The following is a 15,435-nucleotide window of genomic DNA, read 5'->3' as shown; positions in this document are numbered from 1 at the left end:
AAAGGAACCTTTCAGGAAAGGGAGACAGTTCAGAGGATGGAGGAAACAAGTCCTGTGTGGGCAGGACTCTCTGGCTCGTTCCCTGACATCCAAAGATCCCCATAATCGCTAACACTTCTCTCCCACGTGGATTTTCTTCCCCGATGTCTCTGAAGCAGTTACCCTGCAGGCTAACTCATCAAAGAGGTTCAGGAAGGTCAATTAAACTCTGCTCTCTCCAGCAGCAAACAGGCTAAACCAAAACCAGTTTTCCTCCCAGCCACCATCAGCCTTTGCCCAACCAACGTACCGGCCCTTCAGGGCGTTGAAGAGCCGGATGCCGTCGGCGGGGCCGCAGATCTGGATCACATCCTCCCTGGTCAGCTTCAGCAGGTCTGCTCCTGCAGTGTTAAAAGCCAGAGGGAGAGACAAGTCACACAATCCAGCCCAAAGTGTCTGGGATGGGGGTGCTCTGGGCACCCCTCTCCTCCTGCTGACAGAGCTCACCCAAACCTTGTCTGCCCTCTCCCCACCGCCTCCCCCTGCTTCCCCCAGAACATCTGCAAGAGCTTTTTTTCCAAACTGATTTTGCAAGAGTGTATTTGGGTACAACCCTGTCCTGCATTATTGACAGCTGGTTACTCAGCACCTCAGTCACCCTGTGGGCTGCATCACGAGGGAAGGAAAGGAAAAGAAACATGAAGTGTTTCCTTACACATGGTGCTTTGACACCGGGGGGTGCTGTGAGCTCTTGGGAGTGAAACCACCCCAGTTGAGACTGAGAAACAAAGAGCAGAGCTTTCAGGGAGCCCCATCTTCTTGTCTCACAAAAAAAGGAATATTTTAAAAGACATTTCTATTTGCAACAGCAACAGGAGAATGGCCTCGGGAGCAGGAAGAGGCACAGGGACCCGGCAGGGAGAAGGGGCAGACACGGAGGGGATGTTGGGACCTACCTGAGAAGTTCCTGAAGAGCCGAGAAAAAGTGGAGAAGCGGTTTCGGTGCAGCCACTGCTGAGCCTCCTGGGGGGTGCTGGTGGGCAAGAGGTTCTGCAACATGGGGAGAGAAGGGTCACTGCCTCAGAGGCGACAGGGAAACGTTTCCACTGAAGAACTAGCACAGGTCAGCTCAGTGTGGATAACGATTGTCTTAAATCAAGCCCCCGGTGAGCCAGGCTCACAGCACACACACGTCAAGCTGAAGCCTGGGCAGGTTTTGATTTTAAAGGCTCCAGAGGGCCAGGGAAGGAGGAAAGAAGGGGAAAGCACAGTGAAGATCAAAGCAGTAAGTAAAGGTCACAGTGAGCTACAAGAAGTCTGCGCGCAGCTTCACGCTGCTTTGCTGGACATTTTTCACCCCATCGACTCTTTTTCCAACTAGGAGTCAAAAAGAAGGTACAACTCCCCAAAGCTGTTAAACTAGAGCAGTCTCTTCCCCAGCAAACTACAGCCACCCACAAAACCACCCCAGTTCCACCCCCAGTCCCCATGTTCCCACCTGTGCACCATCCTTACCACAAGCATAAGCTCTGAGGTGTGACTTACATCTGCGATTGGAGGGGGTGGCTCGGGCTGGTGGTTTGGAGAGCCATTGCTAGGGTTGGGACAAGAGCCAGAGCAGAACAGGGGGTTAGTGCCACTCATCCCCTCCTGACACAGGATCCCAGCAACCACCCTCCACCCTAGTCCTGTAACCAAGAGCCCTGAAGCACAGGGACAGAGCCAGGTGGCCTCGGCAGCAGCGCCGCGGGTGCAGCACAAGACTTTGCAAAGCCAAGGAGCTTCTGCTGGAGAATGAACGTGGTGGGGAAAGGCAGAGCAAAACAGATGGAGGCTGAGCTGCTGCTGCCCAGATGCACACAGGCTGCTCACGCCAGAGCTGGGCTTTGCTGCAGCCTGAAGAGGGAACAACACTCAGCTTCACGGGCTTTGGTTCTCCCCCAGTGACACAGCTCCTTAGGCTGCTTCCACCCCCTGTACACCATGGAACCAGGCCCTTGTGTCACCAGCAGCCACTGCCAGCTCAGGCACATCCATCTGGATGGAGTCCTCAACATAAGAAGGACATACTGCTCCTCAAGCATGTCCAGAGGAGGCCGTGAATATGATCAGAGGGCTGGAGCACCTCCTCTATGAAGACAGGCTGAGGAGGTTGGGATGGTTCAGCCTGGAGGAGGCTCCATAGTGACCTTAGAACAACTTTCCAATATCTGAAGGGGACCTACAAGAAAGCTGGGGTGGGGCTTTTTACATGGTGTGTAGTGAGAGGACAAGGAGCAATGGTCTGAAGGATAAAGAGCAGAGATTCAGATTGGACATTATGAAAAAGTTCCTTCCTGTGAGGGTGGTGAGAGCCTGGCCCAGGTTGCCCAGGGAAGCTGTGGCTGCCCCATCCCTGGGGGTGCTGAAGGGCAGGTTGGATGGGGCTTGGAGCAACCTGGGCTGGTGGGAGGTGTCCCTGCCCATGCAGGGGGTGGGATCTAGATGATCTTTAATGTCCCTTCCAACCCAAACCATTCTGATTCTGTGATCCATTCTATGATCTCTCATGTCAGGTGGAAACAAAGAGCCACCCAGGCTATTCTCTGGACTTACCCTTCACCAAGGGAAAAACTGCTGTGGGAGCTGTTGAAGCCAGGGGACGGTGCATTATTGACATAGGTTATCTCTGGCCAGGGAGAACACTAGAAAGGAGAACCCAGGAGAGTCACAGGATTGCTCTGAACAAGCACACACATCTGCTCTGGGCAGCACAGTTAACAGCCATTTGCTGACCCACAACTGACTATGGAACAGAACTGAAGAATAAAGTAGGAGATTAAAAAGAAACCCTGCCAAATCATCACAGAGAAGGCACAAAGCCCAGAGTTAGGGATCCTTAATCTCAAAGAAGCCTCAACATTTAAAGGCAGTGAGATCTGGGATCTACACCCATTGCTCTGGCACTGAGCTGACACAGATGGTGCCCACCAGCCCAGGCACCTCGGGGCAGGACAAGGGTTCCCTCCCCAGGGCTGTTCAGCACCAAACCCTTCAGTCACATTTCAGTAGATCGACACTTCCCATTAGCACCAGGAGGAATTCACAGGGTTTTCTGCCAACTCACAGCTTCAGTGGCCAGTTGCCACAGGGGCAAAACAAAGCAGGGAGAGGCAAAAATCTTTTATTAGATGATCTTTCACAGTAGGGGAAAAAGCCATCACGTTTCCAGGCACAAGAGCCCTTTTTTGGGTCTAGTAAGAAACACCTCCTGTGCCTACAAAAATTCTCTTGCTTTGCCTTGCAGCTATTACCAGCTTGGCCAAGCATTTCATGGCAGAGCAGCCAGTTCCTTGCCCCCTGGGAGCCAGGCAACCCAGGTCTCAGTAGAGCAAGACACCAGGCAGTGCCTGGCAGAGCCCCCACCTCGGTGAGGATGGTGGTTTCATAGGAGGGCTGGTACTTCTCCTTCTCGTGAGGTGTTCGCTTCTCCATCTTCTCCCTGTCCGTCTTCTGCTTCCGATCAGCTCCTTTGGGCTGGAAAGGAGATGCTTCTGTTACAACAGCAGCACTGTAGCAGGATGCTCCATCTCTCAATACACCTGCCTCAGTTCCCTCTGATGATTCAACTGCTTTTTGGCTCTCACCTTGCAGGCCCTGGCCTGCAGTGAAAGGTTCCCATGAAGAAGGAAACGGACCAGCACACTCTGAGCTGGAAACAACCTTGAAAGGTACAAACAAGGAGCAAGTGGTTGCTCATGACACCCGTTGCTCTCCAGTGTTTAAGAAAACAGAGCCCAGCCCAGCCACAACCAGGCCTGAAATGGAGATAAAGTGAGAATCAACAGATGAACAGTGTTTGCTTGGTGGGAACAGGGCCTTCATGCTTTTCCCCCCCCCACAGTTTTCCTTTTGTTCTCCCATGAGACATGTTGGAGGTGTGGCTCATGGTTAAATGACAACAGTCAATCCTCTTTATTCTATAAAAGCCCATTTTTGATGGGAGAGATCTCTGTGCATTCTCCTTGGGGAGTTCTGGACTTCTCTCCTCTAGCAGGGACACCTGCCATGGAGACTGACCCTCAGGAGTTGTGGTCTGACCAAGGACACCCAGCTGTGGCCTGACAAGGGGGAAAAATATTACTCATTCACTGTCTTTATTAGCAAACTTAACGTTAAGTCATCTTCATTATTGAGACTGTAAGATCCTTTAAAGGTGATAATATTTTAGGCCTTGTATAATATTTGATAATTGGTAAGTTGCCAGCATTTTAGTGGTTAACCTTTGTTGTTTGATTTAATTCTAAGCAGTAAAATTCACAGCTAATAGGCCCTTTGCATCCTAACTGAACTTCTGTGCTTATCTCACAATTTCGCTACACTTTTACTGTACTTGTGCCTCTCGTCCAGAATAATTAAAGCCCCCAATGTTGTATGCAACTAATCTTAATTACTGCATTGTCTGTCATCCATCCCATGCAGGACAAGCATGGAGAGGGGGCAGCAAGAAATTAAAGAACCAGAAAAGCTGACTCATCCTTCTACTCACCCACTTGTTGCTTTACAGAGAGAAAAGGAAGAGAGCTGGGATGATCTGCACAGAATTAACTACAGCAACAACAGCACTTCTGTAACAACCCCAATATCCTGATCTACCCATGCCCCTAAATGAGGCCAGAAGAAGGAGGTGAAGCATATTTTTGGAAGATACTTCTCCCACAAGCACAGGTAGTCTCTAAAAGGAGAAATCTGGTGTCACACATCTGACCTGCATCTTCATCAACTTAGAGAGACAGCACTTCAGTAGCACAAACTGCACCAGGACACAGGAGAGCTCAGTTATGTCTGTGCCTTTGTCACAGCGTTGAAAACCCCTGCAGTCTCACATGCAAGATTATTTTTCTTGCTGCCTTTTATCAAATGCTCAAAGCCCTGGGGAAGGCAGCTGGTAAGAGAGTGCCAGTATAACTACCAGTTATCCCAGTGCTTCTGTTGGCAGAGCCCTGGAGAAACTCCTGAAAAACTTGGCCATGCATGGTCACTGCCTGCACCCACAAGCAGAAGGAACTGGGCCTTGGTGACCAACAAGTGGATCTCCTGAGCAGCTGAGGGCAGTCACAGGGCTGGTGGGGAAGCCTCAGGACTGCAAATACAGGTCCCACAGCCCTGCTGTTTCCCCCAAGCTCCACAGCTCTTCCTCTGGACAGCAAAGCTGAGACCTCAACCAACTCCAACCCTGCTCCAAGCTGAGCAAGGAGGTGCTGCTTAGCTCTGGCTTGAGGAGCCCATTTCTGCCACGGAAACCTCGTGCCTGCTCTTATCTTGCTGTGGTCAGTGCTGCTGCTTCTGGCAGCTGGAAAGCACCTGTGCTCCAGGCACTGGTGGGCATGGCCAAGGGGCCCTCAGCAGCTCTCTGAAGGCACCAAAATGCCCCCAGCTTTGAGCGGCAGATGGGAGAAAGGCAAGAGCAGGGCAGGAGCCTGAATCCCACTGATCCACAAAGGACAGGCTGCAGCCAACAGGTCCTGGGCAGGCACAGCGACACACACAGGGTCAGGTCTGCTGCCCCAGAGCAGCCCTGGCCCCAGGGAGGGCTGTGCCAGAGGAGCAGCAGATGAAGCAGAGATCACCAGAGCCCACAATGGGGAGACCTGCTGTCCTGGTTTGAGCCAGGATTAAGCCAATTTTCCTTTTTATTGATTTTTTTTCCTTCAGTAAGCTTTCTTTTAACTAGCAACTGTGTGTTCTGCTAGGCTGATAAGACATTGGAATGTTTCTGTAACTACTGAGGCTTCAAGGTCGCACCTTCACTCTGCCGGCTCAGACACTACGGGAAGATCTGTGACTCCCCCGTGGGACGTTTAGTTAGACAGACAGCAAAACTGGCCAGAGAGATTCCATTCCATGGAGCTACGTCAGCTCAGAGGAAGGTCAGAGATCACAGAAGACAACTTCCTTCCTTCTTCGTCTTCCCTTCTCTTCCACCCATGGCCGGCGTCCGGGGAGGACTCTGTTCATCCATCACCGGGGACCCACAGGCTCCAGCTCTCCTGACCCTCCTCACTCTGCTCTCTCTCCAGCAGCAGCTCTGGGATTCCTTGGGACTCTTCCCAGTTCAGGAGTTGGTGGGAGTTGCTGGGGGTGGGGGGAGGCAAGAGGCTTTTGCCCCTAACTGAATATATCTGTATATAATTGTATATATTCTCTTATATCATTCATTAGTGTTTAATTAAAGCTGTGTAGTTTAGTTTTCAATCCAGCCAAGTCTCTCTCTTTTTCTCTCTCTCCTTCCCTACCTGGGTGGGAGGGGGAGGGGATCAAGTTGTTGTCGGACCTGAGTCAAACGGTGACACCTGCCCTGAAGCCACTTTCACTGCTTTGGCTTTCCTTGGTGCAAGGTCACCAGAGCCAAAACACCCACCCATCCTCACGCACAAAGAGCTGAAGCTCAGCAGAAACATGGTGCTGGATCCCACAGCCTCACTGCTTGTTTGCAACCAGCCTGGCCCCTTCACTCCCAGCCCCACAGCTGCCTGGTGGGGCTACTGCTTGCAGACACCAGTCAGAGCCCAAACAAATCACACCCTGCCTTCAGGAGATAACCCCAGGAGGCAGAACAGAGAAGAGAGAGAATGAGGAAGGTGCCAAGTCACCAGCAGCAGGGCACAGTGCCCATGGCCCTGCTGTGTGTCCTGGCCCCCAAGGGAGAGGAAATAGAAGCCACAGATGAGATTTTGGGGGGTGTCACAGGGTAACAGAGGCAACCCCAGCACACCAAACAGCAAGGCCTGCCCCTGCTTGCTCCCTGCAGCCCGACCCCCGGGAGCTGCTGCACCAAGGAGCCTCCTCAGCCACCGCCAGGGGGTGGCTCCAGGTTTCTGCAAATGATTCTCAACAGCCACCAGGGGCCTGCACTGCTGGAGAGACCAGATCCATCCATCAGATGCAGAGGGACCATCAGCAACAGGTAATAATAGAGCAGGGAGTTTAGACAAAGCTCCCTGGAGGATCTCCCAAGCTGTTATGACTCAAGACTAAACATGGGACGTTTCAGACAGAGGCAACACAACCTGTGTTCTCCCTGTACGTTCCTCTTGGCTATGTGGTTTTGTAACCTCAAAGGCATCTGGACTCACTCAATATCTCAACTCAATCAACTCCCCCTCTGCCTCCCCATGATGAGACCCCTCTGCAGGGCTGAGGGTCCCCAGCACAAGGAGGACATGGAGCTGTTGGAGAGGGGCCAGAGGAGGCCCTGGAGATGCTGGGAGGGCTGGAGCAGCTCTGGAGCCAGGCTGGGAGAGTTGGGGTGTCCAGCCTGGAGAGGAGAAGACTCCAGGGAGACCTGAGAGCAGCTTCCAGTGCCTGAAGGGGCTCCAGGAAAGCTGGGGAGGGACTTGGGCCAAGGGCAGGAGGGATGGGCTGAGGGGGAAGGGCTTGAAACTGGAAGAGGGGAAATTTAGGTTGGACATCAGGAAGAAATTCTTCCCTGTGAGGGTGGTGAGAGCCTGGCCCAGGTTGCCCAGGGAAGCTGTGGCTGCCCCAACACTGCCCTGGCAGTGTTGAAGGGCAGGTTGGACAGGGCTTGGAGCAGCCTGGGCTGGTGGGAGGTGTCCCTGCCCATGGCAAGGAGGTTGAATTATCTTTAAGGTCCTTTCAAACCTAAACCATTCACTGATTGAGAGGAACCAGGGTGAGGGTGGCAAGGCAAGGCCAGAAGGACGGAGACATCCTTTTGCTGACAAGCTCAGCCAGGTCCTTGCACCTGTGACATCCACTGGTGCTGCAGTGTGAACTGCAACTGACTCCCAGTTTGTTTCCTAGCAGGGAAAGGCCACTAATGGGCCAAGGTACCTTGAAGACCTTGATCTGGCAGCTGGCAGAGTGCAGGTGCTCCGTGTACTCCCCATTCTCGTTCTCCTTGAACGTGTCTATCTGGACCCGGAAGGGTACCCCCTTCTCCCCCCCGTGCTTCCTCATGGTGAACTCCGTGCTGATGCAGTGAACCTGGGAAGGAGAAGGCATCCTGACCTCAGCAATTCTGCCCCATTTGACTGGCCCAACTGCCCACTCCCCTTGTGAGAACCAGAACAGCCTTCATGTAAAGGGTAGCTTGGTGAGAGGGAGGAAATACAGAGCTGGGAGGGGAGCAGGGCAAGTGCCCCCCACATTAAGGAGCTAAGGGGAGGCCCCAGCAGAGGAGGAGCCACATTCTCCCAACAAGTTCTGCAACCTCTTGATGTTACCTCTCTGCCCTGGAACAGCAGGGCAGAGAGTTCAGCTGCACCAGCCTCCACACATTGCAGCCTTTTATCCTGGGCAGGAGGGCCAGACTTCCAAGAGCTATTTCAGGCAGCTGGTAAGATGTACAAAAGCATCTAAGCAAGATGAAGACCCAAATCACAAAACCAATGGGACCTAAACCACCACAAAAATGTTTAAAACAACTCACTGGTGGTCAGTTGTGCCTGTGTCTTGCTAAGACATCAACTGCTGCTCTCTTGCATTGCTTGAGGCAGGAGGGGGGTGGTATTTTAGTTGACATCCTTCTGCCCCTGCAGCATCTGGCTGTGATGTCAGTGCTCCAAGTTTAGGAGGGGGGGGGAAAGCATCTTCTTCCCCCTTGGAAAACTTACTTTTTCCCCCAGGCCCCCACAATAGGAGTTTCCCCACTTCTCTTTTACCTGGATAAACACGGAAGTCCTCTTTGAAGGATCCCACAGGAACTCGACAGTGTTGAGCTGGGTTGGGTTTGCTCTAGGGTCAATGATGCCCACGGACATGGGGATATCTGCAGGAGGGCACATGGAGAAGCAGCTGTGGTTTGGAGCAGGAGGAGATTCACAGGGAACATACAGAACATGGGGGCTGGGCTCTTCACCCAGGCAACTGGTGACAGGACCAGAGGGCACAGCCTGAAGCTGCTCCAGGGGAGGTTTTGGTTGGATATCAGGAAGCTCTTCCCCATGGAGAGGGTGATCAGACACTGGGATGGACTGCCCAGAGAAGTGGTGGAGGCACCATCCCTGGATGTGTCCAAGGAAAGGCTGGAGGTGGCACTTGGTGCCATGGTCTGGAGATGTGGTGGTGTCAGGTCATAGGCTGGACTTGATGGTCTTAAAGGTCTTTTTCAGCCTCAATGGTTCTGTGAACCAACCACCAATCATGACAGCACTTTGTCCTTTAAAGTCAAAGGTCCAGGGGTCCAACTGGAGGCACTTCAGGCTCCCACGTGTTCTCCAGCCCCAACCAAGGTGCTGCCAGGGGGACTCACCTATGTCCAGGATCCTGTCCCCAGGCCTGTTCCACCGCCAGCCCTCCAGCTGCTGATGCTCTGTGTACTGCAGCCGCCGGTCGTGGAACACCACCCGGAATATGCTCTAGAGGGGAGAAACAGTCTGTGCCTGGAGCTGCCCCAGGAAACCCCAGAGTCTTCAGGCTGTGAGGCATCTCCAAGTCCCAGAGGGGAGAAGACAGACCTGAAGGCTTCATGGGGAAGCCAAAACAATAAAAGGAAGCCCAGATGGACCCTGGAAGCAGAAACACGAAGGCTGCTGCTGATCCCTCCTGATGAAGAGATCAGCAAACACCTCTTGGCTTGACCCCAGGCCCCAGACACCACCAGCCAGGCTGGTCTCATCAAGGGAAGAGAAGAGAAAAATAACCCCCCACCAAGCCAGGGTTATCCCACATGCACTGCCATGGATGCAGGGTGCGACCTCGCTCGCTGCTCCCTGTGGCAGGGCAGCCCAGCTGGACACGGGTACCCGTGCTCCCCACTTACCTTTACCAGTTTCCCATTTATCTCTGGCAGCTCCCCAATCTTCCTGTTGTCCAGCATCCGGATTTCATAGGACTGCCCTGGGGAAAGGAAGACAAGTGCAGCTCATGGTTAGCTGGGGATGAACCTTCACTGCCACCCCTCCTCTGACATCTTTTTCTGCCACACTGGACGTGTCACTTCACCCTCTCACCATGTTTTTTGGGGGAGGGGGTTATGAGCACGAGCCATTAGAGCCAGAGCTGTAACACTCCTCTCCAGGCAGAGATAATCCTCCCCTTTCCTGCTGCAGTACTTTCTAGGAATTACCCTCATTAACCCAAGCCAAAGAATGGGCAAGAAATTGATTACACAAGCTTCCTCCACAAAGGTTGCCAACCCTGATCTTCCAGTTCTACTTGGAAGCAGCAGGTACAGCTTGAACCTGTCCAACACCCCCCTGCAGAGCACCCCAGCACAGATACACCCATCAGCCACCTTACACCACTCAGCTTTTCATTAAGTGAAATCCCCTGGGCAGGGGGCAGGCAGCAAGGGGAAGGAAGTGGCACTTCCAACCAGGAGCCATCTCAGGGTCACTATTGAGGCGCTTTTCATTCCCAAGGGGAATTTCCAAAGGCAGAATTCTATTTATTTTTATTTTTTTTAGGGTGTTTACAGGAGACTCCCACAGCCCCCAGAGGGCACAGGGCTTCTCTCACCTTGGTTGAGATAGGTGAGTGTTTCATCGTGCAGCTTGACAGCCGGGGAAGTGGCAGCACAAAGCACATACTGGAAAGGCAGAATTTTGTTCTCGTTGTCTGGAGGCAAACTCGACTCCTCCTGCTTGAAGATGGGCAGGGCAAGGACGTCGCTGCAAAGAGATCGATCAGAAGATTCATTTCAGTTCTGGCTACAGAGAAATGATGTGTGTGTACCTAGTTCCTCCTCCACCTAGGAAAAGCTCTGAGGTTTTGTTGGTTAAAAACCTTCACACCCTGACACGTCTCTGTGGAGCTGTGCAGGAGCATTACAGCAGACTGAGAAGTGGATCTGCTCTTGCTCAAGTGTTTTTCAAGTCAAGTCTCCCTCTCCACCCAAAACCCCACACAGTTCTTGCTCCAGAGCTAAGAGGCAACAGAGCCTGTGTTTCAGACTGAAGCCCAGCTCCTCCAGGAACCTCGTGCCTCAGAGCAGAGCTGCAGTGGGGACGCTGCGCCGATCCAGGCACCAGCCTCTGCTGGCAGCACCAGCCCCCTCCCCTCTGCCAGCAGAGCAGCCCCAAGCCCCTTCCCCTGCTCCACAGGCACCAGGAGCTCATTTATCCTCCAGGAGAGCCTTGGCAGGAATTTGAAGACTTTCTCAGGTTGCTAATTTTTTCACCACTGCCTCCTCTGTGCTTATAAATCCCCCCGGCCCTCCTGCCCCAGCAGGGACTTCAGCCCAAGCACAGAGACCTCAGGGTCCACTGGGCAGGGGACACACATGGTCAGGGCACCAAACCCTCCCTGCTGCAACTGCCACCTGCTGCACAACACACCCAAGCATCTCAGTGGAACAAATCAGACTCTGACATGGAAAGAGCCCTTCTGGCCCAAAAGCAGTGGGAGGTGGAACCCCAGCTTTCCCCAAACACATCAGCAAGCCCCTAGACCCACGAACATGGTGTCCTGACCCAAACCCAGAGCCAGGGAGACCCACAGGGCTCAGGAGACACTACACATCATGGTGGCACTACCCATGCAGCAGGTCTGCACACTGTGGGACATGGGAGAACCTGGCCCTGGGTTTCTGAGCCAACTGCAGGCTCCCCTCGTGTCCCTTACAGCCCCCGTGAGTCCTGCACTGCTCTTAATGACAGGGAAAACCACAAACCATCAACCTGCAAGAGCCCAACCACCTTCTTGGCTGTCAGGTTTGAGGAGATGGGTCATGCAGGAGCTCCACATCGTGCCCCAGGGCAACATGGAGCTGCTCCAGCTGGCAAAAGCCTGGGCTCATTCTCCTCTGGATACTGTTCTTGCTGCTCTTGGCACTGGCAGGGAAAAGCAAGGGTGGTCAAGTCCTGTGCTACCAGGCTCCCCGGGGAAAAGGATGTCTCCAGGTCTTTACAAGTGTGCAAAAAGCTTGGTCTCCACTCTCCTGCCATCACAGATGCTTTTTCATACTCAAATGCCCACGTGGCAACAAGAACTTGCTGAATAATGTTAGTTTAAAGCACACGAGCAATACCCCTGAGCGGAGGGACACGCCATCAACAGGAATTGTTGCAGAAGCTGCTCCCAGCAGCTGTTCTGAGCCAGAACAGCCAAGAGCAATTCCTCTGTAGCATAAACCAGAACATCCACCCACTCACCACGCGAGCAGAGCCCAAGGCAGAAGCAAAGGCGCCTGAGCGCAGATGTGGGTGCAGAGCTGCAGATCAGCTGCCAGGGCCACCCAGCACCACACCACCACTCCCAGGGGACACGTGGCATGGGGACACAGCTACTGGTCCCTTTGAAGGGCAGGAGGGAAGCACTAAGCCCTGATGAAGAGTCAGGCCATCTTCATCTCCTGTTACAGGCTCCAGGTCTTCAGATGCTCACAAGAGTGCAAGGAAGAAGGAGTTAAATCAGCTTATTTTTTTCCCTTTAGTTGAACATTAAAAACTTTCCCAAGGAAAAACTGGACTTATCTGGCCAAATACCAGCTCCCACCCTAATGGGGCTTTAACCCTTTGCTCTCAAGAGACCAGATATCTGCCTTTCCTCCAGTGCCGTGCAAGTAACACCCAACCCTGCTGCCCAAACCTGAGTGGGAGAATCATAGAATGATGGAATGGTTTGGGTTGGACCTTAAAGACCATCTAGTTCCAACCCCCTGCATGGGCAGGGACACCTCCCACCAGACCAGGTTGCTCAAGGCCCCATCCAACCTGCCCTTCAGCACCTCCAGGGACGGGGCAGCCACAGCTTCCCTAGGCAACCTGTTCCAGCATCTCCCCACCCTCACAGGAAGGAACTTTTTCCTGATGTCCAACCTGAATCTCCCCTCTTTTAGCTTCAAATCATTGTCCCTTGTCCTCTCACTACACACCTCCAAAGCTACCACCTAGTTCCAGGGAAAATAGGAACATGAAGAAGTCCAGTTCATTTACAAACACAAAGCACAACCCTACCATGCAACTCCAAGGAGGAAAAGCTTCCAGCCTGAGCAACAACCCTCATCACTCCTCCCCAGATACCAGCACTGCTTCCCAAGGCAGCAACGTCCCTCTGCCATAAGGAGAAGGAATGAAAGAGGAAAACCCCCACCAGGCAAGCACAGAAAAGCCACGAACACACTCAAAACCCAGAGTGCCTGTTGAAACCTTTCCCTCTTCCCACGACACGGGAGAAAATACCAGGAAGGTCGGCGCTCACCTACGGGCACCCACTGTTTACAGGCAGCACCAGTCGGATCTTCTCAAAAGAGCATCGGGTTTCAGAGCTCCCCCCTGCTGACACAGGGCTCAGAGCCCCCCCCCACTGACACGGGGCTCAGAGCCCCTGGGCACCAGCTCTACTACCCGTGTGGAAAAGCTGGGCAGGGGGGACACAATGGGGCAGGGGGGTCAGTCACAGCTCCAGGACACCCAAAGACGTGGTCTTGGGAAACCTCTGCTCAAACCTCTGGGGTCCAAACCCTGTGCCCAGCTGGGTCAGTTAAAGGTGTGGATGCTGTGAAGGTCGTGGCTGCACTGTTTTCTTGTGCAATTAAAGCTCCAACTCACGGCCAGTGGGTTTTAGCTGGACAGGGACCAGCCTGCACGTTGGGATGATCCACCACACCTTGGCTTGCCCCTCTGAGGAGAGCATTCGTGCACGGGATCTCTTGCCCAACAGGAAGGGAAAAGGGGAGAGAAAAGAGCTTCAAAGCATCATGACTGATCCCTCAAAGCAAAGCTAGACCTGTCCTGCCCAAAGGAAACTGAAAAGTCGTTCCCTCCATCACCCCATCAAAGGTAACACAGGAGGAATTCCTCCTCCAAAAAGCTGCCAGTCCTAGTGCCCAGTGTTGCCACTGCTGGAGAGTAGTGGGACACTCTCCCTTCTGAGCCTGCACACCCCTGGGACACCCAGTGATTGAGAGCTTTTTTTCCTCCAAGTGCTGAAATTACACAAACCCCAAAGGCTGTGACAGACCCCAATGGTGGTCAGGGATAACCCTGTGAAGGCACCAGCTCTCCTGGTCCTGAATGCAGGAGACATGGAGGCTGGATGAGAGCTCTTCCAGCTCCTCTGGAAAAGGGCAGCAGCCTGGAAGTTGCTTCCCAGCCTGTTCTGCCATGAGCAATCACCCAATGGATCATTTTTAATCCTGACATTTACCATTTCCAACTGTAGATCCCCCTGAAAGCCCCAGTTCTGCATCAAGGTGTCCCCTCGCGCAGGCAGGAGAGGCCAGGGACACCTTGGAATGTTTATTTGAACTCTTTCGGGAGGGAAAACCAGAGTAACTTCCTCCAGCTCCACCCATTCCCAGCATTCCCAGAGCATCTCAGCTGCCTTCTCTACTTGGCTCCCCAGCACTGCATCTCTCCTGTTTCTTCTCCTGGAGGTGTTAACCTCAGCTTTCAATGTCCTTCCCCACCCACCTGCGTGCCCAGCTCCCGCCTCAGGGCTGTGGGAAGGGATCCAGCTCACCCTCCCCTCTCACTTTGAGTCGAGGGGGGAGGCAGGGTGAAAACAAGCAGAAAAGAAACAGCATTTGAACTAAAGCTCTCGCCCCAAATTACTCCAAGGCAGCTCTTGCAGACAACACCAGCCTGGGATGGAGCCAATTAAACAAGGGCAGTGGTGGGGAAATGTGTGGCCACACACAAGACTGACTTGGCATGTCCTGTCTCCAGCCCAACACCTCATGACACCTCACCCAAGAGCTGCCAGAAGCAGGTGCCAGGGGAGCAGGACCCAGTGCTGGGGTGGGGAGTGGGGGAACCAGCTGGGACCCATCTCTGCTGTAGGGTTTAAATGCCCGATGCCACCAGGTCCTGATCTCCATCCCTGCACTCGGGGTGTTGGAGCCCGTGGGGATCCTGCTTCACACCTTTGCTCAGAGTCAGCAGCATAGCCAAAAAATACACACCAACCTTCCCCTGGGAGGGTAGTTATTTAGGGCAAAGTGCTGCTCCTTGGCTGCATCAAACCAAAGCAACCAGCCACAGGCTCTTCACACCAGGACTAGAGAATCATAGAATCATCCTAGCTGGAAGAGACCTTGAAGATCATCAAGTCCAACCATAACCTAATTCCTACCATAACCTAACTTACCCATTCAGTGCTTAAATCAGGTCCCTAAGCACTATATCCACGTATTTAAATACTTCCAGGGATGGTGACTTCACCACCTCCCTGGGCAGCCTGTTCCACTGTCCAACCACTCTTTGGGTAAAGAAATTCTGAGGACATCAGGAGGCCAAAGCCCTAAGAGGTGCTGGGGTGGCACAGCCCCCTGCCCTCCTCTCCAAAACAGCTGCCCAGTGAGAGCCCCAGGGACCACTGGCTCTTTGCAGCCCCAGCCCAACCTCAAGTGGCCACCACCAGGTTCCAGGGCTGGTGCCAGAGCTGAGTGTCCTGTTCCCTCCTGCGTGACACGGTGAAGGCTGAACCTGCTGCTGAGCAGCACAGTCCCCCCATCTCACACCTCAGACCCCCCCATCTCACAGCTCAGTGTCCCCCCATCTCACACCCCCC

General features: G+C 53.4%; 1 protein-coding gene across 1 annotated transcript in view; it reads right to left on the bottom strand.

The window, feature by feature from the left end:
* The window catches only part of TFCP2 (transcription factor CP2), a 14,968-nt gene extending 2,995 nt beyond the window's left edge, over positions 1–11,973 (bottom strand). Inside the window, exons 1-11 of the mRNA XM_010006367.1 lie at positions 11,951–11,973; positions 10,441–10,592; positions 9,743–9,819; positions 9,233–9,338; positions 8,643–8,749; positions 7,813–7,965; positions 3,385–3,495; positions 2,575–2,663; positions 1,525–1,573; positions 936–1,029; positions 290–380 (exon numbers count right to left, since the gene is read on the bottom strand). Coding sequence (XP_010004669.1) covers positions 290–380; positions 936–1,029; positions 1,525–1,573; positions 2,575–2,663; positions 3,385–3,495; positions 7,813–7,965; positions 8,643–8,749; positions 9,233–9,338; positions 9,743–9,819; positions 10,441–10,592; positions 11,951–11,973 — 1,052 coding nt within the window. The remainder of the gene's footprint in view (positions 1–289; positions 381–935; positions 1,030–1,524; positions 1,574–2,574; positions 2,664–3,384; positions 3,496–7,812; positions 7,966–8,642; positions 8,750–9,232; positions 9,339–9,742; positions 9,820–10,440; positions 10,593–11,950) is intronic.
* Positions 11,974–15,435: the final 3,462 nt, after the last annotated feature.

This window comes from Chaetura pelagica, unplaced genomic scaffold (genome assembly GCF_000747805.2).
Source record: "Chaetura pelagica isolate M959 unplaced genomic scaffold, ChaPel_1.0 scaffold291, whole genome shotgun sequence".
NCBI classification, from domain to species: domain Eukaryota; kingdom Metazoa; phylum Chordata; class Aves; order Apodiformes; family Apodidae; genus Chaetura; species Chaetura pelagica.
Note: the sequence above shows the minus strand (reverse complement) of the source record. Positions and strands in the feature narration are given on the sequence as shown.